At 46.4% G+C, this 27,827-nt stretch overlaps 1 protein-coding gene across 4 annotated transcripts in view; it reads right to left on the bottom strand.

The window, feature by feature from the left end:
- Positions 1 to 3,451: 3,451 nt before the first annotated feature.
- The window catches only part of BNIPL (BCL2 interacting protein like), a 32,395-nt gene continuing 8,019 nt past the window's right edge, over positions 3,452 to 27,827 (bottom strand). For 2 of the 4 annotated variants that reach the window (XM_089663740.1, XM_089663741.1), the window contains exons 2-10: positions 19,609 to 19,713; positions 17,638 to 17,699; positions 16,575 to 16,799; positions 16,053 to 16,217; positions 15,844 to 15,946; positions 10,198 to 10,329; positions 8,762 to 8,848; positions 5,864 to 5,962; positions 3,452 to 4,334 (exon numbers count right to left, since the gene is read on the bottom strand). In XM_089663740.1, coding sequence (XP_089519866.1) covers positions 4,310 to 4,334; positions 5,864 to 5,962; positions 8,762 to 8,848; positions 10,198 to 10,329; positions 15,844 to 15,946; positions 16,053 to 16,217; positions 16,575 to 16,799; positions 17,638 to 17,699; positions 19,609 to 19,713 — 1,003 coding nt within the window. In that variant the 3' untranslated portion in view covers positions 3,452 to 4,309. Of the gene's footprint in view, positions 4,335 to 5,863; positions 5,963 to 8,761; positions 9,527 to 10,197; positions 10,330 to 15,843; positions 15,947 to 16,052; positions 16,218 to 16,574; positions 16,800 to 17,637; positions 17,700 to 19,608; positions 19,714 to 27,827 lie in introns of those variants that run through there. The other 2 variants (XR_016308757.1, XR_016308758.1) reach the window with 2 other exon arrangements.

The following is a 27,827-nucleotide window of genomic DNA, read 5'->3' as shown; positions in this document are numbered from 1 at the left end:
ACACATTTTTATTTTATTTTTTAAATATATTGAATGCGGCCAAAATTGTAGTATTTCAAATATATGTCAATATATTTGGGAAGAATATTTTTAAAATATATTTCAAATATATTTTTATTCCATGTGGGTCACTTTAATTAAAGTTACAGAACTGAAAACGACTTTACCTTTAGTTGGGTTGAAGTCTATGTTTAAATCTCTAACACCGAATGGAAGATCAGCTTTAGATTTTTATAATTCTTTTAGTAGCGATTTTAGAGATCGGGACGCCTCGCTAATGTCTAGAATGTTGTGAAGTTGCAGCCGGTCTGTGAACCATGACTGGGGTGGCTGGACCCATCCCGCCTTTTGTAATGAGCTTCTCTTCCTCTATTACCTGGCTTGTGCTAATAAAATCGATTGAGGAAAAAAAAAAATTTCAATCTCCAATCCTTTGTTTTATTTCTCCTTGTACAGACGTGTAAATGTTCTTTATTTTCGCTGTGGAACTCATATTTTCAGACGTAGTCCTTGTGATACGAGAAGCAATTTCATGTGATTAGAAAAAAAAAAAAAAAGATTAAATAATATCAAAACATTTTGTGATTTGGTCTTTATTTTGGTACTAAGAAGATAATATAAAATATTAATTCCAGCCCAAACCCTAATCCTAACTCTAACCCTTTACCCTAACAAAAAAACTAAATAATAATACATGAATAATAATAATAAAAAAAATAAAAACTGATGGTTTTGGTTCAGAAAATTAATCAAACCTTTCCCCTCCGCTGTACACAATTTTTCGGAGCCTGGTTGGGTTTTCTGTTGACTTCAATAGGACCTCCGGTTTGGAAGTTTCACATTTCAGAGGTTTGGTTTTGGTTCCAGAAATTGAAAAAAAATTTTGCAAACCTCCGAAATTTGGAATTTCCAAACTGGGAGGAAAATTTTCTTTAATTTTCTGAACCAAAACCAAACCTCTGAAATTTCCAAAGTGGAGCCCTATTGAAATCCAACAGAAAACCAAACCAGGCTCCGAAAAAATTGTGTACAGCGGAGGGGAAAGGTTTGATTGGTTTTGGTACAGAAAATTAAAGGGAAAAACAAATGTGCAAACCTCCGAAATTTGGAATTTCCAAACTGGAGGGCCTACTGAAGAAATCAACAGAAAACCAAACCAGGCGTTGAAAAATTGGGTACAGCAGAGGGGAAAGGTTTGATTTTTTTTTCAATCTGTGGAACCAAAACCAATCAAACCTTTCCTCTACGCTATACACGATTTTTCAGAACCTGGTTGGGTTTTCTATTGACTTGGATAGGACCTCCAGTTTGGAAGTTTCACATTTCGGAGGTTTGCAAATTTTTTTTTACATTTGTGGAACCAAAACCAATTTGCAAGCCTCCGAAATGTGAAACTTCCACACTGAAGGTCCTATTGAAGTCAACAGAAAACCAAACCAGGTTCCGAAAAATCGTGTACAGCAGAGAGGAAAGGTTTGATTAATTTTCTGAACCAAAACCAAAGAAACAAAAAATTGCAAACCTACGAAATTTGGAATTTCCAAACAGGAGAGCCTATTGAAGTCAACAGAAAACCAAACCAGGCAGTGAAAAATTGTGTACAGCGGAGGGGAAAGGTTTGATTAATTTTCTGAACCAAAACCAATCAAACCTTTCCCCTGCTGTACCCAAACGCCCTGTTTGGTTTTCTGTTGACTTCAATAGGCCCTCCAGTTTGGAAATTCCAAATTTCGGTTTGCACATTTTTTTTAATCCTTTAATTTTCTGTACCAAAACCAGTCAAACCTTTCCCCTCCGCTGTATACGATTTTTCGGAGCCTGGTTTGGTTTTCTGTTGGATTTCAATAGGGCCTCCACTTTCGAAATTTCAGAGATTTGGTTTTGGTTCAGGTTCAGAAAATTAAAGAAAATTTTCCTCCCTCCAGTTTGGAAATTCCAAAATTTCGGAGGTTTGCAAATTTTTTTTTTTTTTTTTCAATTTGTGGAGCCAAAACCAATTAAAATCTCTACTGCTTGTCTCAGGGGTTACCTTGCCTTCTAATACTTGAGATGAAATGAAGCAGGGCTACCACTTTATCAGCTGCATTTATTGGTCAGTGACCAGCAGAAGACATTTTGGATGCCACTGCCAAAATTGCCCCCAAAATTCTGCTGCTATGCCACAGTCTAGAGCAGGCTTTCTCCACCTTTTCAAATATGGAGGAACCCTTGAAATAACGTTGCGGTCTCAGGGAACCCCTGCTAAAAATGACTACATCTACAACTCACTCTTTCAATAGTGTGATGGTCAGTAGCAAATGCTCCTCACACTTGTGGTCATTGGGAAGAATTTCCCCCGTACAGATAGAATGCTCCTCACGCTTGTGGTCATTGGGAAGAATTACCCCCGTACAGATAGAATGTTCCTCACGCTTGTGGCCATTGGGAAGTTTGGAAATTACAAAATTTCGGAGGTTTGCAAATTTTTTTTTTCAATTTGTGGAGCCAAAACCAATTAAAATCTCTACTGCTGGTCTCAGGAGTTACCTTGCCTTCTAATACTCGAGATGAAAATGAGATGAGAAGCAGGGCTACCACTTTATCAGCTGAATTTATTGGTCAGTGACCAGCAGAAGACATTCTGGGAAGAATTACCCCCCCCCCCCGTACAGAGAGAATGTTCCTCACACTTGTGGTCATTGGGAACTCCTGCTCAAAATGATTACATCTACAACTGGTGTTTCAATAGTGTGATGGTCAGTAGGAAGAATGCTCCTCGCACTTGTGGCCATTGGGAAGAATTGCCCCCGTACAGATAGAACGCTCCTTACGCTTGTGGCCATTGGGAAGAACTGCCCCCATACAGATAGAACGCTCCTCACGCTTGTGGCCATTGGGCAGAACTGCCCCTGTACAGATAGAACGTTCCACACGCTTGTGGCCATTGGGAAGAACTACCCCCGTACAGATAGAACGCTCCTCACGCTTGTGGTCATTGGGAAGAATTACCCCCATAGAGTTAGAATGCTCCTCACACTTGTGGCCATTGGGAACTCCTGCTCAAAATGATTACATCTACAACTGGTGTTTGAATAGTGTGATGGTCAGTAGGAAGAATGCTCCTCACACTTGTGGCCATTGGGAAGAACTACCCCCGTACAGATAGAACACTCCTCACGCTTGTGGCCATTGGGATGTACTACCCCCGTACAGATAGAATGCTCCTCACGCTTGTGGCCATTGGGAAGAATTACCACCGTACAGATAGCTAAAAAAAATGAAAGGTGGTACTGGAAACCTATCTATCTATCTGAGAGGCAGAAATTGCTCAAGGAACCTCTGGAGGAACCCTAGGGTTCAATGAAACCCTGGCCTGGGTCTAAGAGGGTTGTCCAAAGGACTTTGTGCATTATGCATCCGAGGTGAGATAATATCTTGGAATGATTTACATGATATACACATCAGCAATATCCACTTTACAAAAATAGTTTATTAGCACCTACAAAAACACAAGATGAAGCATGACGTCTATTCTAAAGATCACACCCTCCAAAGAGGCAAAGACAAATACAGAAATATGTACATGATAATATACACCAAGGCAGTTAAAAGAGCCAGGAATCGAGAGGATTCTCCTCCACGAGGACGAAGAAAAAAAAGAAAGGAGATCCAACTCTTCCCATTTGCTACAAAACTTTTTAAAACTTAGAGTTCCACTTGAACAACCCAACTCCAGGTAAAATATATATATATATATACTGAACACCCGAGGGCAAGAAAAGGGAACCATAACAAAGCCAAACGCCTATGTCCGAGACCTTCGATGCAAGATGGACATTAAAAATTTCCAAAAGATTTAGCTGTACCACTCTGGATCTAGGAGGTGACCCAGAACTGTAGTAGCTTCCATGTCCAATATCTCATGAGGGTTTCCTTCTCTTCAGCATTGACCTCATTTTGGATAACAGAAGCAGCACTATCATTCCCACCAAAAAAACGTTTTCAATTTTGTTCCATTTTTGGCCAATGTGCCACCACATACAGTATGTTGGTTGGTCCTGCTGGACCTCAAGGTGTAGCAAAGTTCATGTCAGCATGTGCAACTATTCTTTACTTAGTCCAGTATCATATGTGAGCCTCTTCACCATAAAAATAAGTGTACAAAATATCTCGGAACAGGGTCACACCAACCAGCGACAGGCCCAAGCCTCCTGCGGTCAAGTCCAACGACCGTTCGTCTCTGTAAAATCGGGCAGAGTTTCCCAGCAAGGTCCATCTTCCATCATTGCAGCACCCGTTCAGCATTTGCATTCCACCGATGTCCTCAGCCTTACCGCTTCTGCTCAAGGTCCAACCTAGAAGAGTCATAGTCATCAAATCTGGAGAAGACACAACGCTGGATGATGCAAAAACACACAAAGTCAACGTTGGTCAGCAATAGATAATGTAGACATTTTCACAAAAAAGATTAATTAATAGGAAGAGCAAAGGAGAACTTCTGGATTCCGTGTCGTCAATGGGACCTACGAAGAATTTATGGGAGGCGAGAATTGAGTGGTGTCGTAATCAGTGGTTAGAGTGGTCTCCTCACGGAGAGCGCCTGACATAGACCAACAACAGTCCCTGCCCACCTGAGAGAGTCTTCCACCAACATCCCCGCCCACCTGAGAGAGTCTTCCACTAACACCCACCCCACCTGAGAGAGTCTTCCACTAACATCCCCACCCACCTGAGAGAGTCTTCCACTAACATCCCCCCCACCTGAGAGAGTCTTCCACTAACATCCCCGCCCACCCGAGAGAGTCTTCCACCAACATCACCGCCCACCCGAGAGAGTCTTCCACCAACATCCCCGCCCACCCCAGAGAGTCTTCCACTAACATCCCCGCCCACCCCAGAGAGTCTTCCACTAACATCCCCGCCCACCCGAGAGAGTCTTCCACTAACATCCCCGCCCACCCGAGAGAGTCTTCCACTAACATCCCCGCCCACCCGAGAGAGTCTTCCACTAACATCCCCGCCCACCCGAGAGAGTCTTCCACTAACATCCCCGCCCACCCGAGAGAGTCTTCCACTAACATCCCCGCCCACCCGAGAGAGTCTTCCACTAACATCCCCGCCCACCACCACGGCAAGAGAGAGAGAAAGGAACACCTTCACAGCTCCAGACATCCCTGGGAACGAGAGTCGGGCTCTCCATCAAGCAGCCCGCAACCTCTCTCGGATCCCACCTGGTCCCCATGTCGCACATGTCCCTACTTCCGAGGGGGTGGTACTGCCCCCCTGAAAAATTCCGCCCTAGGCAAATGCCTTGTGGTAAATACGCCCCTGGTCGTAATTCCACCAGACTGTTGGCCATACAGAAGAAAACGTGAAAGGAACATGGAGAAGACTTTTTATAAAGGAAAGAAAAAAAAAAGAATGAGAAGAATGTAGAGGGGGAATCGAGGTTAAAGGGAGTCAGGTGCCAAAAGTGAGAGGGGAGCAAAGTGCCCCCAAAACGTAGTCTTAGATATATTTAAACCACTGATTGGTCAGCTTGAGTGAGAGGTCACCTAAAGACCAACAGCTGCTGCATAGGTCAACCGCCTGACCTCACATGGTGCACACTTGGAAGCTGGGGGACATCTTGTGTGGTCAGGCAGTAGACAGACTCAGGTGACCTCTGACTCCCTGAGTCAGCTTTTCTCTATGTGACCTCTGACCCCGATTTTCTCTATCTTCTCACCCTGGTGTCACAGAGACTGCAGGTGGCAAAGAACCCCCCCCCCCCCAAATGGAGTTTTGGACACCAAAAAAAACCCAGAACCCCCCCACCCCACGCTATCCAGAAGTAAAAATACATTTTTGGCCGGAGCACTGGGCTACAAAGCAATTTACTCACTGCTGTATACATTCCGGTATATGGAGGGGATCCAGTGGCACCAGTTGTGAGAGTTCCGTCAAATTTCTAACGAAAGTCACCTTCTTCACAAACTTCGCACTGAAATAGATATTGGGGGAAAAAAAAAAAAAAAAAAAGTATTAGGAACTGAAAAACTCCAAAAAGTACATCTTCTCTAGCTGCAGGCTTCCATAGGATGGTAAAAGAGGCACCACCTGGCCAAACACTTGTGGATAACGGACCATCACGTCTAGTTACAGAAGAACCATAGGCAATTTTGTCACAAAATTTAGGATAGAGTAAGGGAGGGTTATACCCCCGGTCAGATTTTTTTTTCGCCATCCGTGTCCCATTGTGGAGATTTCTCTTCACTTCCTGTCCCATAGCCTAACAGGAAGCGAGAGAAAATCCCTTCAAATTAAGGAGACCTCCAGGTCACCAGAACTAGTGTCCCTATTGGAAGATCTCCCCTCCATTACGTTTCTGGGGACAACCCAAAATTTGGGACAAACAGAGAGGAGGGAATCTCCCTGGGGGGCAGGGACAGCAATAAAAACTGACAGGGGTTCCAATTCAATCTCCACTCGGTCCAGAAGCTGCAGGCTTCCAGAAGATGGTAAAAGTAAGAGGAAATCCCTTCAAATTAAGGAGACCTCCAGGTCATCAGAACTAGTGTCCCCATTGGAAGATTTTACTTCTATCATGTTTCTGGGGACAACCCAAAATTTGGGACAAACAGGGGGGAAGGGGGCACGGACAGCAATATAAACTGACAGGGGTTCTAATCCCTCTCGACTCGGTCCAGAAGCTGCAGGCTTCCATAGGATGGTAAAAAGAGGAACCACCTGACCAAATGCTTGTGGAAAACGGACAGTCACGTCTAGTTACAGAACCATAGGCAATTTTGTCAAAAATTTTGGATAGAGTAAGGGAGGGTTATAACCCCGGTCAGATTTTTTTTCCGCCATCCGTGTCCCATTGTGGAGATTTCTCTTCACTTCCTGTCCCATAACCAAACAGGAAGTGAGAGGAAATCCCTTCAAATTAAGGAGGCCTCCAGGTCATCAAAACTAGTATCTCCATTGGAAAATTTCCCCTCTATTGCGTTTCTGGGGACAACCCAAAATTTGGGTTTTTCTTTTACTTTCAATGATAATGGTAAAACAGGACAAACAGAGAGTGGGGGATCTCCCCAACGGGGCAGGGGGGGCATGGACATCAATAAAAACTGACAGGGGTTCTAATCCCTCTCGACTCGGTCCAGAAGCTGTAGGCTTCCATAGGATGGTAGAAGAGGCACCACCTGGCCAAACGCTTGTGGAAAACGGACCATCACGTCTAGTAAAAGTAGAACCATAGGCAATTTTTTTTAAAATTTTGGATACTTTTACTAGACATGATGGTCCGTTTTCCACAAGCGTTTGGCCAGGTGGTGCCTCTTTTACCAACCTATGGAAGCCTGCAGGTTCTGGACCGAGTCGAGAGGGATTAGAACCCCTGTCAGTTTTTATTGATGTCCATGCCCCCGCTCCCTCATTGGGGGGATTCCCCCCTCTCTATTTGCCCCCAGAAATGTAATAGAGGAGAAATTTTCCAATGGGGACACTAGTTCTGATCACCTGGAGGTCTCCTTAATTTGAAGGGATTTAAACTCACTTCCTGTTTGGCTACGGGACAGGAAGTGAAGGGAAATCTCCACAATGGGACACGGATGGCGAAAAAAAATCTAACCGGGGTTATAACCCTCCCTTACTCTATCCAAAATGTTTGACAAAATTGCCTATGGTTCTACTTTTACTAGACGCGATGGTCCGTTTTCCACAAGGGTTTGGCCAGGTGGTGCTTCTTTTACCATCCTATGGAAGCCTGCAGCTTTCTGGGGACAACTCATAATTTGGGTTTTTCTTTTAGAGGGGAGATCTTCCACTGGGGACACTAGTTCTGGTGATCTGGAGGTCCCCTTAATTTGGGATTATAAGCCTCCCTTACTCTATCCAAAAATTTTTTTTAAAATTGCCTATGGTTCTAGAGTAAGGGAGGGTTAGAACCCCAAATTAAGGGGACCTCCAGGTCACCATAACTAGTGTCCCCACTGGAAGATCTCCCCTCTAAAAGAAAAACCCAAATTTTGGGTTGTCCCCAGAAACGTAATGGAGGGGAGATCTTCCAACAGGGACACACAGTTCTGGTGACCTGGAGGTCCCCTTCATTTTGGGTTCTAATCCTCTCTTACTCTAGAACCATAGCCAATTTAAAAAAAAAAAAATTTGGATACAGTAAGGGAGGGTTAGAACCCCAAATTAAGGGGACCTCCAGGTCACCAGAACTAGTGTCCCCATTGGAAGATCTCCCCTCTATTACGTTTCTGGGGACAACTCAAAATTTGGGTTTTTCTTTTACTTTCAATGATAATGGCAAAAGAGGACAAAACGAGGGGGGGGGGGGAATCTCCCCAACGGGGGAGGGGCACGGACAGCAATAAAAATGGACAGGGGTTCTAATCCCTCTCGACTCAGTCCAAAACGTTCGTTTTCCTTGGAGCTTGCTGGACGTCCTGATGTTGGATGAGATGACGTGGCTCCCAGTTGGGTTGGGTGGGTTTGAAGAGGTGGAGGGGCTGTAGAGACAGGAAGTGCGGGTGACACTCAGGCCAGGCCGATCTTGGCGTCACTACCTAGCCAGGCGAGGTCAGGTTTCCCAACACTTCACTGGCCGCATGCTTCCGACAAGCAAGTGATTTACTAGGCGGTGAAGGAAAAGCCAACGGTATCTCGGTAGCTTCTCCTTGAAGCTCCTATGTGCAGCTTTGGTGTCACTCCCGACCGTGCTCCTGCACGGGCTGTGCGGTCACATGACATAACAGATGGGTGGATGAAGGACCAAAAAAAAGGAGCTAACCTGATGAAGGGCCGGACGATGGCCAGCAGGGCTCTCACGTACCACGTGGGGTGAACGATCAACACCGACTTCAGGTTCTTCTTTAACCTACAAAAAAAAAGAAAGACAACAGCCTTGCAGCAAAAGAAACTGTTCCTGTGCCTGGAGAGGGACATCAGGTTGGGAGTCTCACTCCTACTGCCGCACTCTTTAAAGTGTTTCTAAAGTCTAAACTTTTTTTTTTTTGGATGGATTTGTGAGGGGTTGGAACCTGGTGACCGTTGTCACCTGAGACAGGAAGTGAAGGAAAATCCAGGTGATCGTTGTCACCTGAGACAGGAAGTGAAGGAATATTCTGGTGACTGTTCTTACCTGAGACAGGAAGTGAAGGAAAATCCTCACCTGAGACAGGAAGTGAAGGAATATTCTAGTGACCGTTGTCACCTAAGACAGGAAGTGAAGGAGAATCCTCACCTGAGACAGGAAGTGAAGGTAAATCTTGGTGACTATTACCACCTGAGACAGGAAGTGAAGGAATATTCTGGTGACTGTTGTCCCCTGAGACAGGAAGTAAAGGAAAATCCTCACCTGAGACAGGAAGTGAAGAAATATTCTGGTGACTGTTGTCCCCTGAGACAGGAAGTAAAGGAAAATCTTGGTGGCTATTACCACCTGAGACAGGAAGTGAAGGAAAATCATGGTGACCGTTGTCACCTGAAACAGGAAGTGAAGGAAAATCCTCACCTGAGACAGGAAGTGAAGGTAAATCTTGGTGACTGTTGTCCCCTGAGACAAGAAGCAAAGGAAAATCCTGGTGACCATTGTCTCCCGATCATGTGACCACTGTGACAGCCACTCACAGTGGTCACGTGATTAACCCGTCCTTCCTGCCCCCCCCCCAGGCATAAAGACCCTCAAAGTGATTCTGGGGCTGGTCTGGAAGGGGAAAAAAAAACAAAAAAAAACTTTGGACTTTAGAATCCAGAATCCATCAGTAGGGAGGGAGGGGCTCCCTCGCCATGATTAAGGCGGAGCCGAGAAACCAGGAGCACCAATCCCAAACCAGAGTGCGGAGCCCCGTTCACACCTGAGTGACGCTCCCGCGTGTCATTTTTACAACGTGTCTTTGGAGCGGCACGTTGGATCTGAACGTCCCGCCCTCTGCGCTAAAGAATCTCATGTACTAAATTTAGGACGCGGTTTGCGTCACGCATTGACAGCACGCAAACTGCGCGACCGCGACTCACATTAAGAAATAATGGCGCAGCGAGCCTGCCGTGCATTTTATCATGTTTCCCGTGCGTTTGCAGAAACACGCATTTCTGCCCGCGTCTCCCAAGTGTGAATGAGGCCCAGAAAGCCCCGGGGGGGGGGGGGGGGGGTTGGGGGGAGAGGCAAATAACCCGCCACAGACATCACTGTAAAGTGTACCTGTCACCGGCGCCCGCCGCACTTACCGCCTCCCGGTGGCCTGGTAGCAGCGCTTGATCCAACCGATGGGCGGGACTTTGCTCCGCGGCGTGCATCCGTTCAGGTAGATGAGCGTGTAATCCTCAACGACCATCAAATCCAGCGTCCCGATGATGTACCTGCGATTACGGCACAAACCAGAGAGGGTGATCTGGGGGCCGGACAACGGAGAGAGACCCCCCCCCCCCGGAGCAACACCCGGGCGTCCATTACTGCGATTTGCAGAAACACATTACAGTCCATGGAACACGGCTTCACGGTCACATCTGTGCGTTTTTCAGCCGCTGCGTTTATGGAAAGGGTCGGGGACTTTTTTTAAACGCAACTAGATGCATTTTTGGTTCAATAGACTTCAATGGACACCCGGCAGAATCGCATGCAGTGTGTTTTTGATGCGTTTTGCGTTTTTTTTTCCAATAGCAAGTAATGACAAGTTAACTTTGAAGCAACTTTGAATGGATGCGACCGATGTGACTTTGGATAGGTGCGACTTTGATGTGACTTTGAATGAGTGCGACTGATGTGACTTTGAATGAGTGCGACTTTGATGTGACTTTGGATAGGTGCGACTTTGATGTGACTTTGAATGAGTGCGACTGATGAGAGTTTGTATGGGTGCGACTTTGATGTGACTTTGAATAGGTGCGACTTTGATGTGACTTTGAATAGGTGCGACTTTGATGTGACTTTGAATGAGTGCGACTCTGATGTGACTTTGAATGAGTGCGACTGATGAGAGTTTGTATGGGTGCGACTTTGATGTGACTTTGAATAGGTGCCACTTTGATGTGACTTTGGATAGGTGCGACTTTGATGTGACTTTGAATGAGTGCGACTCTGATGTGACTTTGAATGAGTGCGACTTTCAAGCGACTTTGGATGGGTGCGACTTTCATGTGACTTTGAATGGATGCAACTTTGATGTGACTTTGAATGGATGCAACTTTGATGTGACTTTGATGTGACTTTGGATAGGTGTGACTTTCAAGCGACTTTGGCTGGGTGCGACTTTGATGTGACTTTGAATGGGTGCGACTTTGATGTGACTTTGAAGCAGCTTTGGATGGGTGCGACTTTGAAGTGACTTTGGATGGGTGTGACTTTCAAGCGACTTTGGATGGGTGCGACTTTGATGTGACTTTGAAGCAGCTTTGGATGGGTGCGACTTTGAATGGATGCAAATTTGATGTGACTTTGAATGGGTGCGACTTTGATGTGACTTTGAAGCAGCTTTGGATGGGTGCGACTTTGAATGGATGCAACTTTGATGTGACTTTGGATGGGTGTGACTTTCAAGCGACTTTGGATGGGTGCGACTTTGATGTGACTTTGAATGGGTGCGACTTTGATGTGACTGAAGCAGCTTTGGATGGGTGCGACTTTGAATGGATGCAACTTTGATGTGACTTTGGATGGGTGTGACTTTCAAGCGACTTTGGATAGGTGCGACTTTGATGTGACTTTGAATGAGTGCGACTCTGATGTGACTTTGAATGAGTGCGACTTTCAAGCGACTTTGGATGGGTGCGACTTTCATGTGACTTTGAATGGATGCAACTTTGATGTGACTTTGATGTGACTTTGGATAGGTGTGACTTTCAAGCGACTTTGGATGGGTGCGACTTTGATGTGACTTTGAATGGGTGCGACTTTGATGTGACTTTGAAGCAGCTTTGGATGGGTGCGACTTTGAATGGATGCAACTTTGATGTGACTTTGGATGGGTGTGACTTTCAAGCGACTTTGGATGGGTGCGACTTTGATGTGACTTTGAATGGGGGCGACTTTGATGTGACTTTGAATGCAGCTTTGGATGGGTGCGACTTTGAAGCAATTTTTTTTGCCAGTAGGAAAGTAAGACAGTTCTGTTCATGTAGTGCATCTTTGATGCAACTTTACACTCTCCGGCACTCACGTAGCATCAAAGTCGCATCAAAATCGCGCCTGTCCAAAGAGGCATTTTTATGCGTTTTACCGCATTCCAGTGCAGTTCAAGAAAAATGCAGCCGGTTCCACTTTTTTTATGCAACCGAAACGCACCGGAACTGCAAGCACTGATGTGAACTATGACATTGACCACCATATCATCGACTTTTTTTGCGTTTTGGATGCAGAAAAAAAGCAACTAAATCGCATGGAGTGTCAACTGGGCCTTAAAATTCTTTGCTCCTCTGATCACCGTGAGCTGAAAATCCTTAATGATACACTGCTGCCCTCTGCTGGTGAGACAGTATTATAGCCACCACGGGGACCTCACTACAAGGCTGCATTTACACTTCAGTGTAGCGAATTTGGGAATTGAAATCGCATCGAATGAATGTGAATATCTTGTTCTTAACCCGTGCGATTTGCTGCAGTGCAATTTCGAAATTAGTTCTCGCATGACAAATGCGTTTCAGGGGCTCAACAGTCGCCCTCCCAGTTCAGATGTTATATATTCTAAGCACCAGGGGCGGACTGACCATTTGGAAACTCGGGCACTGCCCAAGGGCCCGGGGTCAGTAGGGGCCCCATGAGATGCCCCTGGTACCTTCTTCATAGGCTTTTTTGAGTTTGGGCAAGGACACAGGGGCCCCATGATCCCCTATTGCCCGGGGGCCCCATGAGTTGTCAGTCCACCCCTGCTAAGCACTAATAAATGGCAGTCATTGGGGGTCAGTTCACACTCCATGCATTTCAGTTCCTTTTTTTTTTTGCACCCAAAACGCACAGAAAGTAGATGATATGGTGGTGAGTGTTATAGTTCACTTGCAGTTCCAGTGCGTTCCGGTTGCAGAAAAGAAAAAAGTAGAACGGGCTGCATTTTTCCCGCACAGAACTGCACTGGAATGTGGTAAAACGCATCAAAAATGCACCGGAACACACCAAAAGGCATAAAAAAACAACCTTAACCACAATAGAGTGAAAAAAAGGGGTAAAATTCTGAAATTCATCTGGAAATGCATCAAAACGCAACAAAAACACACAAATGCATCTAAAATGTAACAAAAACACACTGGAATGCATCAAAACGCAACAAAAAACACACTGGAACGCATCTAAAATGCAATAAAAACACTGGAATGTATTGAAAACGCAACAAAAACACACTGCAATGTATCTAAAATGCTACAAAAACACACTGGAACGCATCAAAAGGCATAAAAAACAACCTTGACCACAGTAGAGGGGAAAAAAAGGGGTAAAATTCTGAAATTCATCTGGAAATGCATCAAAACACAACAAAAAACACATTGCAACGCATCTAAAATGCAAAAAAAACACTGGAATGTATCGAAAACGCAACAAAAACACACTGGAACGCATCAAAAAACACACTGGAACGCATCAAAAAACACACTGGAACGCATCAAAAAACACACTGGAACGCATCAAAACGCAACAAAAAACACACTGGAACGCATCAAAACGCAACAAAAAACACACTGGAATGCATCAAAATGCAACAAAACACACACTGGAACGCATCATAATGCAACAAAAAACACACTGGAACGCATCAAAACGCAACAAAACACACACTGGAATGCATCAAAATGCAACAAAACACACACTGGAACGCATCATAATGCAACAAAAAACACACTGGAACGCATCAAAAGGCATAAAAAAACAACCTTGACCACAGTAGAGTGAAAAAAGGGGTAAAATTCTGAAATTAATCTGGAAATGCATTAAAACGCAACAAAAACACACAAATGCATCTAAAATGTAACAAAAACACACTGGAATGCATCAAAACGCAACAAAAAACACACTGGAACGCATCTAAAATGCAATAAAAACACTGGAATGTATTGAAAACGCAACAAAAAACACACTGCAATGTATCTAAAATGCTACAAAAACACACTGGAACGCATCAAAAGGCATAAAAAACAACCTTGACCACAGTAGAGGGGAAAAAAAAAGGTAAAATTCTGAAATTCATCTGGAAATGCATCAAAACACAACAAAAAACACATTGCAACGCATCTAAAATGCAAAAAAAAACACTGGAATGTATCGAAAACGCAACAAAAGCACACTGGAATGCATCAAAATGCAACAAAAAACACACTGGAATGCATCAAAAGGCATAAAAAAACAACCTTGACCACAGTAGAGTGAAAAAAGGGGTAAAATTCTGAAATTAATCTGGAAATGCATTAAAACGCAACAAAAAACACACTGGAACGCATCAAAACGCAACAAAAAACACACTGGAATGTATCAAGACACAACAAAAAACACACTGGAATGCATCTAAAACGCAACAAAAAACACACTGGAATGCATCAAAAACGCAACAAAAAAACACAAATGCATCTAAAATGTAACAAAAACACACTGGAACGCATCTAAAGCGCGACAAAAACACACTGGAACTCATCAAAATGCAACAAAAAACACACAAATGTATCTAAAATACAACAAAACCACACTGGAATGTATAAAAATAAAAAAAATACACTGGAACGCATCAAAACACAACAAAAAACACACTGGAACGCATCAAAAGGCATAAAAAACAACCTTGACCACAGTAGAGTGAAAAAAGGGGTAAAATTCTGAAATTCATCTGGAAATGCATCAAAAACGCAACAAAAAAACACAAATGCATCTAAAATGTAACAAAAACACACTGGAATGTATCAAAAACGCAACAAAAAACACACTGCAACGCATCTAAAATGCAAAAAAAACACTGGAATGTATCTAAAACGCAACAAAAACACACTGGAACGCATCAAAAAACACACTGGAACGCATCAAAAAACACACTGGAACGCATCAAAACGCAACAAAAAACACACTGGAACGCATCAAAACGCAACAAAACACACACTGGAACGCATCAAAATGCAACAAAACACACACTGGAACGCATCAAAACGCAACAAAAAACACACTGGAACGCATCATAATGCAACAAAAAACACACTGGAACGCATCAAAAGGCATAAAAAACAACCTTGACCACAATAGAGTGAAAAAAGGGGTAAAATTCTGAAATTCATCTGGAAATGCATCAAAAACGCAACAAAAAAACACAAATGCATCTAAAATGTAACAAAAACACACTGGAATGTATCAAAAACGCAACAAAAAACACACTGCAACGCATCTAAAATGCAAAAAAAAAACACTGGAATGTATCTAAAACGCAACAAAAACACACTGGAACGCATCAAAAGGCATAAAAAACAACCTTGACCACAGTAGAGTGAAAAAAAGGTAAAATTCGGAAATTCATCTGGAAATGCATCAAAACGCAACAAAAACACACAAATGCATCTAAAATGTAACAAAAACACACTGGAACGCATATAAAATGCAAAAAAAAACCACTGGAATATATCAAAAGCGCAACAAAAACACACTGCAATGCATCAAAAAACACACTGGAACACATCTAAAGGCATAAAAAACAACCTTGACCACAGTTGAGTGGAAAAAAAAGGGTACAATTCTGAAATTCATCTGGAAATGCATCAAAACGCAACAAAAAACACACTGGAACGCATTTAAAATGCATAAAAAATGCATATGCCGAGATGCGTGTGGGAGGGATCTGGAGTGCGTTTCTGTGGTGGGAGGGGTCACACATATTCCATGTTGTTGCTCACATGTGACGCAGGGATTGCATGTACCTGAACAGATTGTCCATGATGTATTGGTATCCGGGAACGCGGCTCTCCGGCAGGTAACATGACGCAAAAACAACGATTGCGTTCAAACTGTCACCAGAATAGCCTGAAAAAAAAACAAAAAGGAGTATAGAATCCAACACAGTGCAGAGCTGAGGGGAGGACTGGACTAACTAGCATTAAACAGGAGGGGAGGACTAGCGCTGGATTACCTCCGTGGGAGACGACCTTCCTGTACGGTTCTATAGCGGTCATGTCCACCTTGTGCTGCCCCATGAGGAAGATCCGCCACCTCCGCCCGCTGTGGTCCTCCATGTCGGTCACCAGGGTCTCGGTGGGGGGGTGCTCCTGGGCTCCATTCACCTTCGGCAAGTCATCTGTCGGAGGGAAACGAGGAAAGAAATAAGAACGTGCGGCACAGGGAGGGTGGGAACCCCTCATAATGGGCACAGCGGGCGTACAGACCCGGGAACTCGGCACAGGGATGGTGGGAACCCCTCATAATGGGCACAGTGGGCGTACAGACCCAGGAACCCAGCACAGGGATGTTGGCAACCCCTCATAATGGGCACAGCGGGCGTACAGACCCGGGAACTCGGCACAGGGATGGTGGGAACCCCTCATAATGGGCACAGTGGGCGTACAGACCCGGGAACCCAGCACAGGGATGGTGGGAACCCCTCATAATGGGCACAGCAGGTGTACAGACCAGAGGTCGGCGGACGGTCACTCACCATCCCACTCATACTCGTGGCTCATACTAGCAAATTCCGAGATCTCACTGCTGGTCGGCGTCTCCAGATCGTCGATGTCAAAGTCGAGATCCTCGTCGGTGGTCTGGTTGCGGATTTCGCAGGAGGAATCCTGACTGTTCTCCAGGTTGAAGCTGATCTCCGGGGCCGACAGGCGCCTCTTCACGTGGCGATTCCCACACAGGTCCAGGGTGCTGGCGGGGCCGGCTGTGACCAGAATAGAGGGAACGAGGACACATGGAACAATGTAAAATAAAGGAGCCAATGGTGTCACTCCCTCACCTCATGGTGTCACTCCCTCCCCTCATGGTGTCACTCCCTCACCTCATGGTGTCACTCCCTCCCCCATGGTGTCACTCCCTCCCCCATGGTGTCACTCCCTCCCCTCATGGTGTCACTCCCTCACCTCATGGTGTCACTCCCTCCCCCATGGTGTTACTCCCCCCCCATAGTGTCACTCCCTCCCCCATGGTGTCACTCCCCCCATAGTGTCACCCCCCTCCACCATGGTGTCACTCCCCCCATAGTGTCACCCCCCTTCCCCATAGTGTCATTCCCTCCCCCATGGTGTCACTCCCCCCATAGTGTCACTCCCTCCCCCATGGTGTCACTCCCCCCTGGTGTCACTTCCTCCCCCATGGTGTCACTCCCCCCATAGTGTCACTCCCTCCCCCATGGTGTCACTCCCTCCCCCATGGTGTCACTCCCTCCCCCATGGTGTCATTCCTTCCCCCATGGTGTCATTCCTTCCCCCATGGTGTCACTCCCCCCATAGTGTCACTCCCTCCCCCATGGTGTCATTCCCCCCATAGTGTCACTCCCCCCATAGTGTCACTCCCCCCATAGTGTCACTCCCCCCATAGTGTCACTCCCTCCCCCATGGTGTCATTCCCCCCATAGTGTCATTCCCTCCCCCATAGTGTCACCCCCTCCCCCATAGTGTCACCCCCTCCCCCATAGTGTCACCCCCTCCCCCATGGTGTCACCCCCTCCCCCATGGTGTCACCCCCCCCCCCCCCAATAACAGGACATTCACATTCCATACCCGAGAGGTCCTCTTCTTTTAAATCCACATCATCCTCTGGAATGGTCTCCTCGGGGAGGGGTCTGCAGAAACGACAAGATGACACGATGACGTTCGATCTGCCGATCATTAGCCATCTTCCCGCCCCATGTAGTCGAATATATACAATCGATAAGACAGACGGTACAGATGTGACACCTTCACATTTTCGGACCCAAAGTAGACATCCGGATAGATCGGTGAACGGCTTCCACACCGTAACCGTTTCCAGGTATAAAGAGATCAAATCGTACAGTTAAGGGTGGAAATCGATCTGCAGTGATTTTTTTTTTTTCACCCCATTCTCAGCCTGGAAACTAGAAACCCCCAAAAACACTAAGAATTGTACGCTGACATCTAGTGGTGGTTTGCAACTTGTTTACTGATGTGATTTGGTATTTCCCTCTGTCCTCCCCTCCTGTCTAGTCCTAGCTGGACTCTTCCGGTTTCTTCCATGCAGTCAGTCAGTGTCGGTTGCGTCTTTAGTCGAGCGTTTAGGAAAGGCATGGTCTTCTTACACTGGAAACACCGCCTGCCTGGAGTTTGCATGTTCTACCTGCGTGGGTTTCCTCCGGGTACTCCAGTTTCCTCCAACACTCCAAAGACATGCTGGTAGGTGAATTGGCTCCTGTCTACATTGTCCCTAGTATGTGTATGAATGTGAGTTAGGGACCTTAGATTGTACGCCCCTTGAGGGTCGGGGACCTTAGATTGTACGCCCCTTGAGGGTCGGGGACCTTAGATTGTACGCCCCTTGAGGGTCGGGGACCTTAGATTGTACGCCCCTTGAGGGTCGGGGACCTTAGACTGTACGCCCCTTGAGGGTCGGGGACCTTAGACTGTACGCCCCTTGAGGGTCGGGGACCTTAGACTGTACGCCCCTTGAGGGTCGGGGACCTTAGATTGTACGCCCCTTGAGGGTCGGGGACCTTAGATTGTACGCCCCTTGAGGGTCGGGGACCTTAGATTGTACGCCCCTTGAGGGTCGGGGACCTTAGATTGTACGCCCCTTGAGGGTCGGGGACCTTAGATTGTACGCCCCTTGAGGGTCGGGGACCTTAGATTGTACGCCCCTTGAGGATTCCCTCTTCTCATTGGCTGAGACCGAAGCGGGAGCCATTGGCTATCAATCACAGCCAGTGAGCCAAGAAAGAGAGAAAGGGCGGGGCCAAGCCGCGGCTCCGTGAGCGAATGGACCCACAGAGCAGCGGGTGCCCCCCATAGCCAGCTGGCTTGTTGTGGGGGCACCCAACAAGAGGGAGGGGCCAGGAGAGTCTGCGGGGGACCTGAGAAGAGGAGGATCCGGGCTTCTCTGTGCAAAACCATTACACAGAGCCAGGGGCGAACTGACCATTTGGAAACTCGGGCACTGCCCGAGGGCCCGGGGTCAGTAGTGGGCCCCATGAGATGCCCCTGGTACCTTTTTCATAGGCTTATTTGGGTGTGGGCGAGGACACAGGGGCCCCATGATCCCCTATTGCCCGGGGGCCCCATGATTTGTCAGTCCGCCCCTGCACAGAGCAGGTAAGTATAGACATTTTTGTTAAAACAAATCCCGGGCCCCAGGGTTCACACCTATGCACTTTGCGTTTGATCCGTTTCGCATTTTTGACACTTTTTTTTTTTTAAACTTGTTGGCGGGCAAATTAAAATTGCAAAAAGCGGCAGAAAACGCATAGGTGTGAACCGAGACTTCAAATCGCTTTAACGTCTGTATATTATTGAAGAGTTAAGCTGCCTGTGGATGGTGACGAGTCAGCAGGTGAAACAAGCTGCCTACATGGAGATGTGTCGGCACATGAAGCCACCTTCATTTTGATCATTAGGGAAGGTCAAAATTTAGATTTTCCTTTTTCTTTTTTAATAAACACTTGCAACAGTTTAGCCAACGGACAGAAAAGTCATCATCAGGGGCCCCAGGGGGCCACACTTAGCGATTTTTTTTTTTCATACCTGGGAAACTCCTCATCCTGCCATTCCTCTTTCAGCTCCATGTCATCGATGCTCTGCTGGCCACCAGTGGAGGGCGCTGTGTTCCGACACCCCAAGTCCTTATAGCTGAAGTCAAAGACACACAATTGGGGTCATTAGGGTGACTCAAGGAGGGTTCACACCCTTTTATAAAAATTTTGAGGTAAGGAAGAAAAACTTAACCCCATTTCCTCTTTGCTGGGAGGAGATGGGGTCGGGTAAGGAGCTAGGCTGGAACAAGGAAGGGGGGGGGGGCAGGAGGGGCGGCTGCCCTGGGTGCTGTAGTGTCATGTGAGGTGGGGGGGGAGAGGGTGCCACTTAAAAAGTTCCATCTGCTACAAGCTGACATGTAGGGACAACGGTGTCACTACTCCTGTCAGCTTAGCATGGGAAGTGGCAAGCAGAGAGGCGGGAGGAGGTGCAGGCTGTGCTCTCTCTCCCCTCCAGCTCCTCCTCCTGCCACTGCAGTGCTCCTGCGTCAGGACTTCCTCTTTGCTGGGAGGCGATGGGGGCAGGTAAGGAAACCTTGCACAATCCCGATCTGGCCGCCCTGAGCGTTGCAGTGGCAGGAGGAGGAGCTGGAGGGGAGAGAGAGCACAGCCTGCACCTCCTCCCTGCTCTCTTCTGCTTTCTTGACTCTTTCATTCCCATGCTAAGCTGATAGGAGTAGCGGTGCTGCTGTCACTACACCGGGCAGCCTGTAGCAGCAGGAACTTTTTAAGTGCCCCCCCTCCCCCACCTCACATGATACCACAGTACCCATGACAGCCTCTCCTCCTGCCCCCCCTTCCTTGTCCCAGCTCTGCCCCAGGGTTTCCTTACCCGACCCCATCTCCTCTTTGCTGGGAGGCGATGGTGGCAGGTAAGGAAAAGTTGCACAATCCCGATCTGTCCGTCCTGATCAGGGGCGGACTGACCATTGGAGCACTGTCCGGGGTCAGTAAAGGGCCCCATGAAATGCCCCTGGTACCTTTTATAGGTTTTTTTGGGTATGCTTTGAGTGTGGGCAAGGACACAGGGGCACCATGATCCCCTATTGGCTAGGGGCCCCATGAGTGGTCAGTCCGCCCCTGGTCCTGATGCAGGAGCGCTGCAGTGGCAGGAGAAGTAGCTGGAGGGGAGAGAGAGCACAGCCTGCACCTCCTCCCGGATCTCTTCTGCTCTCCTGATTCTGCTTGTCACTTCCCACACTAAGCTGATAGGAGTAGTGGTGCTGCCGGCACCACACCAGTCAGCTTGCAGCAGCAGGAGCTTTTTAAGTGGCGCCCCCCCCACCTCACGTGATACCACAACACCCAGAACAGCCATCCTTCCTGCCCCCCCTCCTTCCTTGTCCCAGCTCTGCCCCAGGGTTTCCTTACCCCACCCCATCTCCTATTTGCTGGGAGACAATGGGGGCAGATAAAGATACCTTGCACAATTCCGATCTGACTGTCCTGATGCAGGAGCGCTGCAATGACAGGAGAGAGAGCACAGCCCGCCCCACCTCCCGGCTCTCTTCTGCTCTCCTGATTCTGTTTGTCACTTTTCACGCTAAGCTGATAGAAGTAGCGACTACCCAGGGGCGGACTGACCATTTGGAAACTCGGGCCCTGCCCGAGGGCCCGGGGTCAGTAGGGGGCCCCATGAGATGCCCCTGGTACCTTTTTCATAGACTTTTTTGAGTGTGGGCAAGGACACAGGGGCCCCATGATCCCCTATTGCCCGGGGGGCCCCATGAGTTGTCAGTCCGCCCCTGCGACTACCCCAGCAGAATCTTCTCAAGTGACGCTCCCCACCTCACACGATACCACCCAGCCCCCCCTCAATCTATCATTAGGTTTTTGCATTGACCTGGAAGCGCACAGTTTTAACACTGGGCACATGCTTGTGTGGACGTTTCATTAAAAACTCACGGGGCCCCCAGGCAATTGGGGATCATGGGGCTCGTGTGTCCTTGCCCACACTCAAAACACACCCAAAAAAGCCTATAAAAAAGGTACCAGGGGCATTTTATGGGGCCCCCTACTGACCCCGGGCCCTCAGGCAGTGCCCGAGTTCGCGAATGGTCAGTCCGCCCCTGCTCGGGCGCTATTCCAACGCAGTCCCACTGCTGTCACTACTCCTGTCAGCCTTGTAACAGAAGGAAGGCGCCCCCTTCCCTATAGTAAAGTATTGCACCCGGGGCAGCCCCCCCTCTTGCCCACCCCTTGTCCCGGCCCTGCATGGCAGATATGTACTGTTACCCCCCCCCCAAAAAAAAAAAACCATAGGAGAGCGAGAAGAGGGCATTTTCAAATGTTCAAATCCTGTAAATGACACCATCGGTGTCACTCATGCAGAGTAAATCTGCTGTGAATTGTCGGGGAATGAGTCGCCACACACGAAGGATGAGCTCAGGGGATTTATTGGCGGGGAGGATGCGATTGAGGCGCATTATTCTTTCATTACTGACGGCGGCGGCCAACCCTCCTATTATAAAGGTTTCAATATCTTCGGGCAGCGGACAAAACTCGTCCGGGCGGGGGCGGGGCAAGTCGGGACGGTGAATTGCGGCCTCAGGGCTCACACACACGGGCGTCAATAAATACTCGGAAAAATGCCGGATTGTGCTGCTAGAAGCTGGCAGAGAGAATCAGCATTAAAAAAATGCATTTAGGCGCTGTTCACACCAATGCGTTTTTTCAGTGCGTTTTGCAGAAACGCATTACAGTCCGTTTAGGGCCGGTTCACACTCCATGCGTTTCAGGTGCGTTTTTTTCTGCATCCAAAACGCACAGAAAATAGCTGAGAGGGTGGTCGGTGTCATAGTTCACATCAGGGCTTGCAGTTGCAGAACGAAAAGTAGAACAGGCGGCATTTTTTCCTGCACAGAACTGTACTGGAACGCGGCAAAATGCATCAAAAATGCGCATGCAGAATGCATCCGGAACGCACAGAAAGTAGGTGATATGGTTGTCGGTGTCGTAGTTCGCATCAGTGCTTGCCGTTCCGGTTGCAGAACGAAAAAGTAGAACAGGCTGCGTGTTTCCTGCACAGAACTGTACTGGAACGTGGTGAGATGCATCAAAAACGCACCGGAATGCGGTAAAACGCATCAAAAATGCACATGTCCCTATTTAAATTGAAGATAAAGAGAGGGGAGGGGGAGAATGAACTGTTCACATCAGCGCTTGCAGTTCCGGTGCGTAACGGTTGCAGAACGAAAAGTAGAAGAAAGCTGAACTGAAACGCGGTAAGACGCATCAAAAACGCACCGGAACGCTGTAAAACGCATAAAAAACGCACACATTCCAATTTGAATTGAAGAAAAAGACAGAGGGGGGAAAATGCACTGGAACATATAAAACGCACTGGAACGCACCAAAAAGGCATCAAAATGCGCATGCAGAACGCATCCAGAACGCACAGAAAGTAGGGGATATGGTGGTCGGTGTCAGAGTTCACATCAGAGCTGGCAGTTCCGGTGCGTTCCGGTTGCAGAACGAAAAGTAGAACAGGCTGCATTTTTTCCTGCACAGAACTGTACTGAAATGCAGTATAACGCATCAAAAACGCACCGGAACGCGGTAAAATGCATAACAAATGCGCCGGAACACGGTAAAACACATCAAAAACGCACATGTTCCTATTTAAATTGAAAAGGACAGAGGGGGGAAAATGAACTGAAACATATAAAAAGCACTGGAAGTCACCAAAAGGGCATCAAAAATGCGCATGCAGAACGCATCCGGAACGCACAGAAAGTAGGTGATATGGTGGTCGGTGTCATAGTTCACATCAGCACTCGCAGTTCCGGTTGCAGAACGAAAAGTTTTGCAGTGCGATTTCCATTATAGTCCACGTATGTGAAATCGCAGCAAACTTGCCGAAAAAGTCACGCAAGAATTGCTTTAGAAATCGCGCCGCGGCAAATCGCACGGGTTACGACGCGGACATGCACTAGAAGCGATTTCAGGTGTGACTTCAAACTCCTAAACCGCACCGGCACCTAGTCTAGATTCACACCTAATCGCGTTTGCAGAAAACGCACAGCAGTCCAGGTAACATGATTTCCTCTGGGACAGGTTCACATCTCTGCGTTTTCACCCTGATGCGTTTTTTGGAAAGGGACGGGGACATTTTTAAACGAAAACGTTGCGCTTTGGTTCAATAGACTTCAATGGAGACGCTGCAGAAATGCATGTAGTGCATTTTATTGATGCGTTTTGCATTTTATTCTGCCCAGCAACAAGGAAAAAAAAATCCACTTTAACAAAAAAAAAAAAAAAAAGAAGAAAAGCTGAATAGAGCAGAAAAGAATAGAAAGAAAAAAAATATAGCAGTCTTCCGAAATGGGAATTTCAAATGGAAAAGAAAAGAGAATATAGCGGTCTTCTGAACTTTGAATTTCAAAAAAAGAACAGAATACAATAGATTAGAATAGAAAAGAATAGAATAAAACAGGAGAATAGAAAATAAAAAGAACAGAGCAGAATAGAATAGAAAAGAATAGAACAAAGTAGAAAGGAATAAAACAGGAGAATAGAAAATAAAAGAACAGAACAGAGTAGAAAATAAAAGAATAGAACAGAGTAGAATAGAAAAAAGAACAGAACCGAGTAGAATAGAAAAGAATAGAATAAAACAGTAGAATAGAAAATAAAAAGAACAGAATAGAATAGAAAAGAATAGAACAAAGTAGAAAGGAATAAAACAGGAGAATAGAAAATAAAAGAACAGAACAGAGTAGAAAATAAAAGAATAGAACAGAGTAGAATAGAAAAAAGAACAGAACCGAGTAGAATAGAAAAGAATAGATTAAAACAGTAGAATAGAAAATAAAAAGAACAGAATAGAATAGAAAAGAATAGAACAAAGTAGAAAGGAATAAAACAGGAGAATAGAAAATAAAAGAACAGAACAGAGTAGAAAATAAAAGAATAGAACCGAGTAGAATAGAAAAGAATAGAATAAAACAGTAGAATAGAAAATAAAAAGAACAGAATAGAATAGAAAAGAATAGAACAAAGTAGAAAGGAATAAAACAGGAGAATAGAAAATAAAAGAACAGAACAGAGTAGAAAATAAAAGAATAGAACAGAGTAGAATAGAAAAAAGAACAGAACCGAGTAGAATAGAAAAGAATAGAATAAAACAGTAGAATAGAAAATAAAAAGAACAGAGCAGAATAGAATAGAAAAGAACAGAACAAAGTAGAATGGAATAAAACAGGAGAATAGAAAATAAAAGAACAGAGCAGAGTAGAATAGAAAAGAATAAAACAGGAGAATAGAAAAGAACAGAACAGAGTAGAATAGAAAAGAATAGAATAAAACAGGAGAATAGAAAATAAAAGAATAGAACAGAAAATAAAAAGAATTGAGTAAAACAGTAGAATAGAAAATAAAAAGAATAGAACAGAGCAGAATAGAAAATAAAAGAACAGAACAGAGTAGAATATAATAGAAAAGAATAGAACAAAGTAGAATAGAATAAAACAGGAGAATAGAAAATAAAAGAACAGAACAGAGTAGAATAGAAAATAAAAGAACAGAACAGAGTAGAAAATAAAAAGAATAAAACAGGAGAATATAAAATAAAAGAACAGAACAGAGTAGAAAATAAAAAGAATAAAACAGGAGAATATAAAATAAAAGAACAGAACAGAGTAGAAAATAAAAGAATAGAACAGAGTAGAAAATAAAAAGAATAGAATAAAACAGTAGAATAGAAAATAAAAAAGTATAGAACAGAGTAGAACAGAAAATAAAAGAAGAGAACAGAGTAGAAAAGAAAAGAATAGAATAAAACAGGAGAATAAAAAATAAAAAAAGTATAGAACAAAGTAGAATAGAATAATAATAAAAAAAAAAGAATAGAAAGAATGTAACCATCTTCTGAAATTCACATTTTTAAAAGAATAGAATACATTAGAAAAAATAGAATAGAAAAAAAAAATATTGTCTTCTGAAATTAAAATTTCGAATAGAATAGAACAAGCTGTTCTTCACAATGAATTCAAATTGATTTAATATTTTAGATTTGAATACTCCGAATCCACTGGAAAAATTCCGGTCGAAAAACGAATAACCAAATACGAAACAGAATTTCTGCACTTCGCTCCGAACGCAACAAAATGAGTAAATTAACAAATCGATATGAAACATTTTTTTTAGTTTTCTTTCTATAGGATCGTCGGCTCCATCTAGTGGCCACAAGGTGCTATTGACCTGAAAATACCTCAGTCAGGAGAATCCTACACTACGGCCACTAGATGGAGCCGACGATCACAGCAAATAAACTTTATTAGGCACATTGTTTGTGACGGGTGAGCAATCGTTTGAGAATTCCGCACAGTAAACTTTTATTTAGTTTTTTCCCCCATGTGGATCTGCGTTGTAAAATGTTGATTGTTCAGATCGGCGGTTGATCAGACGGTGACAGCGAGGTGCATCAGGCAGGCAGAATGCAGCCCAATCGTCTGTATCGCCGTCTCACCGTTTATTGACGTGACGCATTTTGTGTTGACGGCCGCATAGGCATGGCTAAGACAGCCAGGAACCCGGCATGGTCAGCAGGGGGCAGCAGCGTCACCAACATGTTTCTCTCCTTTGAGGAACCTTGTGTGGATCGCGGTACAGATCGCACTGGAAGCTGAACAGATGGCGGTGAGATCATCCACACAAGTCTCTGCCGGCAATGACAGTCCTGACCCGGCAGGTGTGGTGAAATACGACACCGACAGAAGACACCGCCTGGAAACACGAGAGGAGACCCGACTGCTCACCTGGGAACAATTACAACGTTGTGACTGAATTGTAACAATTGATTGTATGAAACCCCCCCAACCATGAAACCCCCCCAATCATGAACTTCTCTCCTCTCCCATGTGGGCTACTAAATCTGACCCCTGGACTACCCTGCAGTCCTGCGCAGGTGTACCGGCTCCTCCCCTTCGTTTCTGCGCAGGTGCACCGGCTCCACCCCTGCAGTCCCGCGCAGGTGCACCGGCTCCACCCCTGCAGTCCCGCGCAGGTGCACCGGCTCCACCCCTGCAGTCCCGCGCAGGTGCACCGGCTCCACCCCTGCAGTCCCGCGCAGGTGCACCGGCTCCACCCCTGCAGTCCCGCGCAGGTGCACCGGCTCCTCCCCTGCAGTCCCGCGCAGGTGCACCGGCTCCTCCCCTGCAGTCCTGCGCAGGTGCACCGGCTCCTCCCCTGCAGTCCCGCGCAGGTGCACCGGCTCCTCCCCTGCAGTCCCGCGCAGGTGCACCGGCTCCTCCCCTGCAGTCCCGCGCAGGTGCACCGGCTCCTCCCCTGCAGTCCCGCGCAGGTGCACCGGCTCCTCCCCTGCAGTCCCGCGCAGGTGCACCGGCTCCTCCCCTGCAGTCCCGCGCAGGTGCACCGGCTCCTCCTCTCCTGGACCGAAATTCCTCTGATTTCACTGAACACCGTGAGCTTCTCACAATGTGCATTAGAAGCTGCAGCCAGTCAGACAGAGCTCCGCCTCATTTCCTGGATGGAGGACATCCATTACCATCTATATCTTTCCTCCCCAGCCTGGCTGTCCCTGACAGAACTGACACCCACCCATCAAGACATTTTGATATTTGCATAACCCCTCCCACTGCCTGCTCTTGAGAGGAGTACAGAGGCAGGGGGCTGTGATGTATTCAGGAACTCCCACTAACCACGATCTGCCTGCATTGCATAGAGAAGCACAGAGACTCGGTGACAATGTCAATAGGTCTACAATAAGGACTGTAATGAAAAGGTTCATCGAAAGCGACCTTGGCTCCTGAACACGCTAGCCGACTGGCTGTCATGTTGATCCTTGGCCTTTAGAGAGGTTCCAAGTCAGGACCGGCGACAGGCGCGGCGAAACGCGTTGCTCTGCTCATCACCTTTCTATAACAACCACCTGCAGTGAGGAGACCTGAATGTAATGACAGTCCAAAACTGGGGCGGACTGACAACTGATGGGGCCCCCGGGCAATAGGGGATCATGGGGCCCCTGTGTCCTTGCCCAAACTCAAAAAAGCCTATGAAAAAGGTACCAGGGGCATCTCATGGGGCCCCCTACTGACCCCGGGCCCTCGGGCAATGCCTGAGTTTCCAAATGGTCAGTCCGCCCCTGGTCCAAAAATGTTTGCAAAATATCCAGAAACGTGTTTTCTACATACAAACTAACCCTGAAACGTGCGTCATCTTCCCATTGGAGACAATATTTACCGCCCCCCC

Source organism: Staurois parvus, unplaced genomic scaffold (genome assembly GCF_062004578.1).
Source record: "Staurois parvus isolate SC_StPar_1 unplaced genomic scaffold, SC_StPar_1.0 ptg001757l, whole genome shotgun sequence".
Taxonomy (NCBI): domain Eukaryota; kingdom Metazoa; phylum Chordata; class Amphibia; order Anura; family Ranidae; genus Staurois; species Staurois parvus.
Note: the sequence above shows the minus strand (reverse complement) of the source record. Positions and strands in the feature narration are given on the sequence as shown.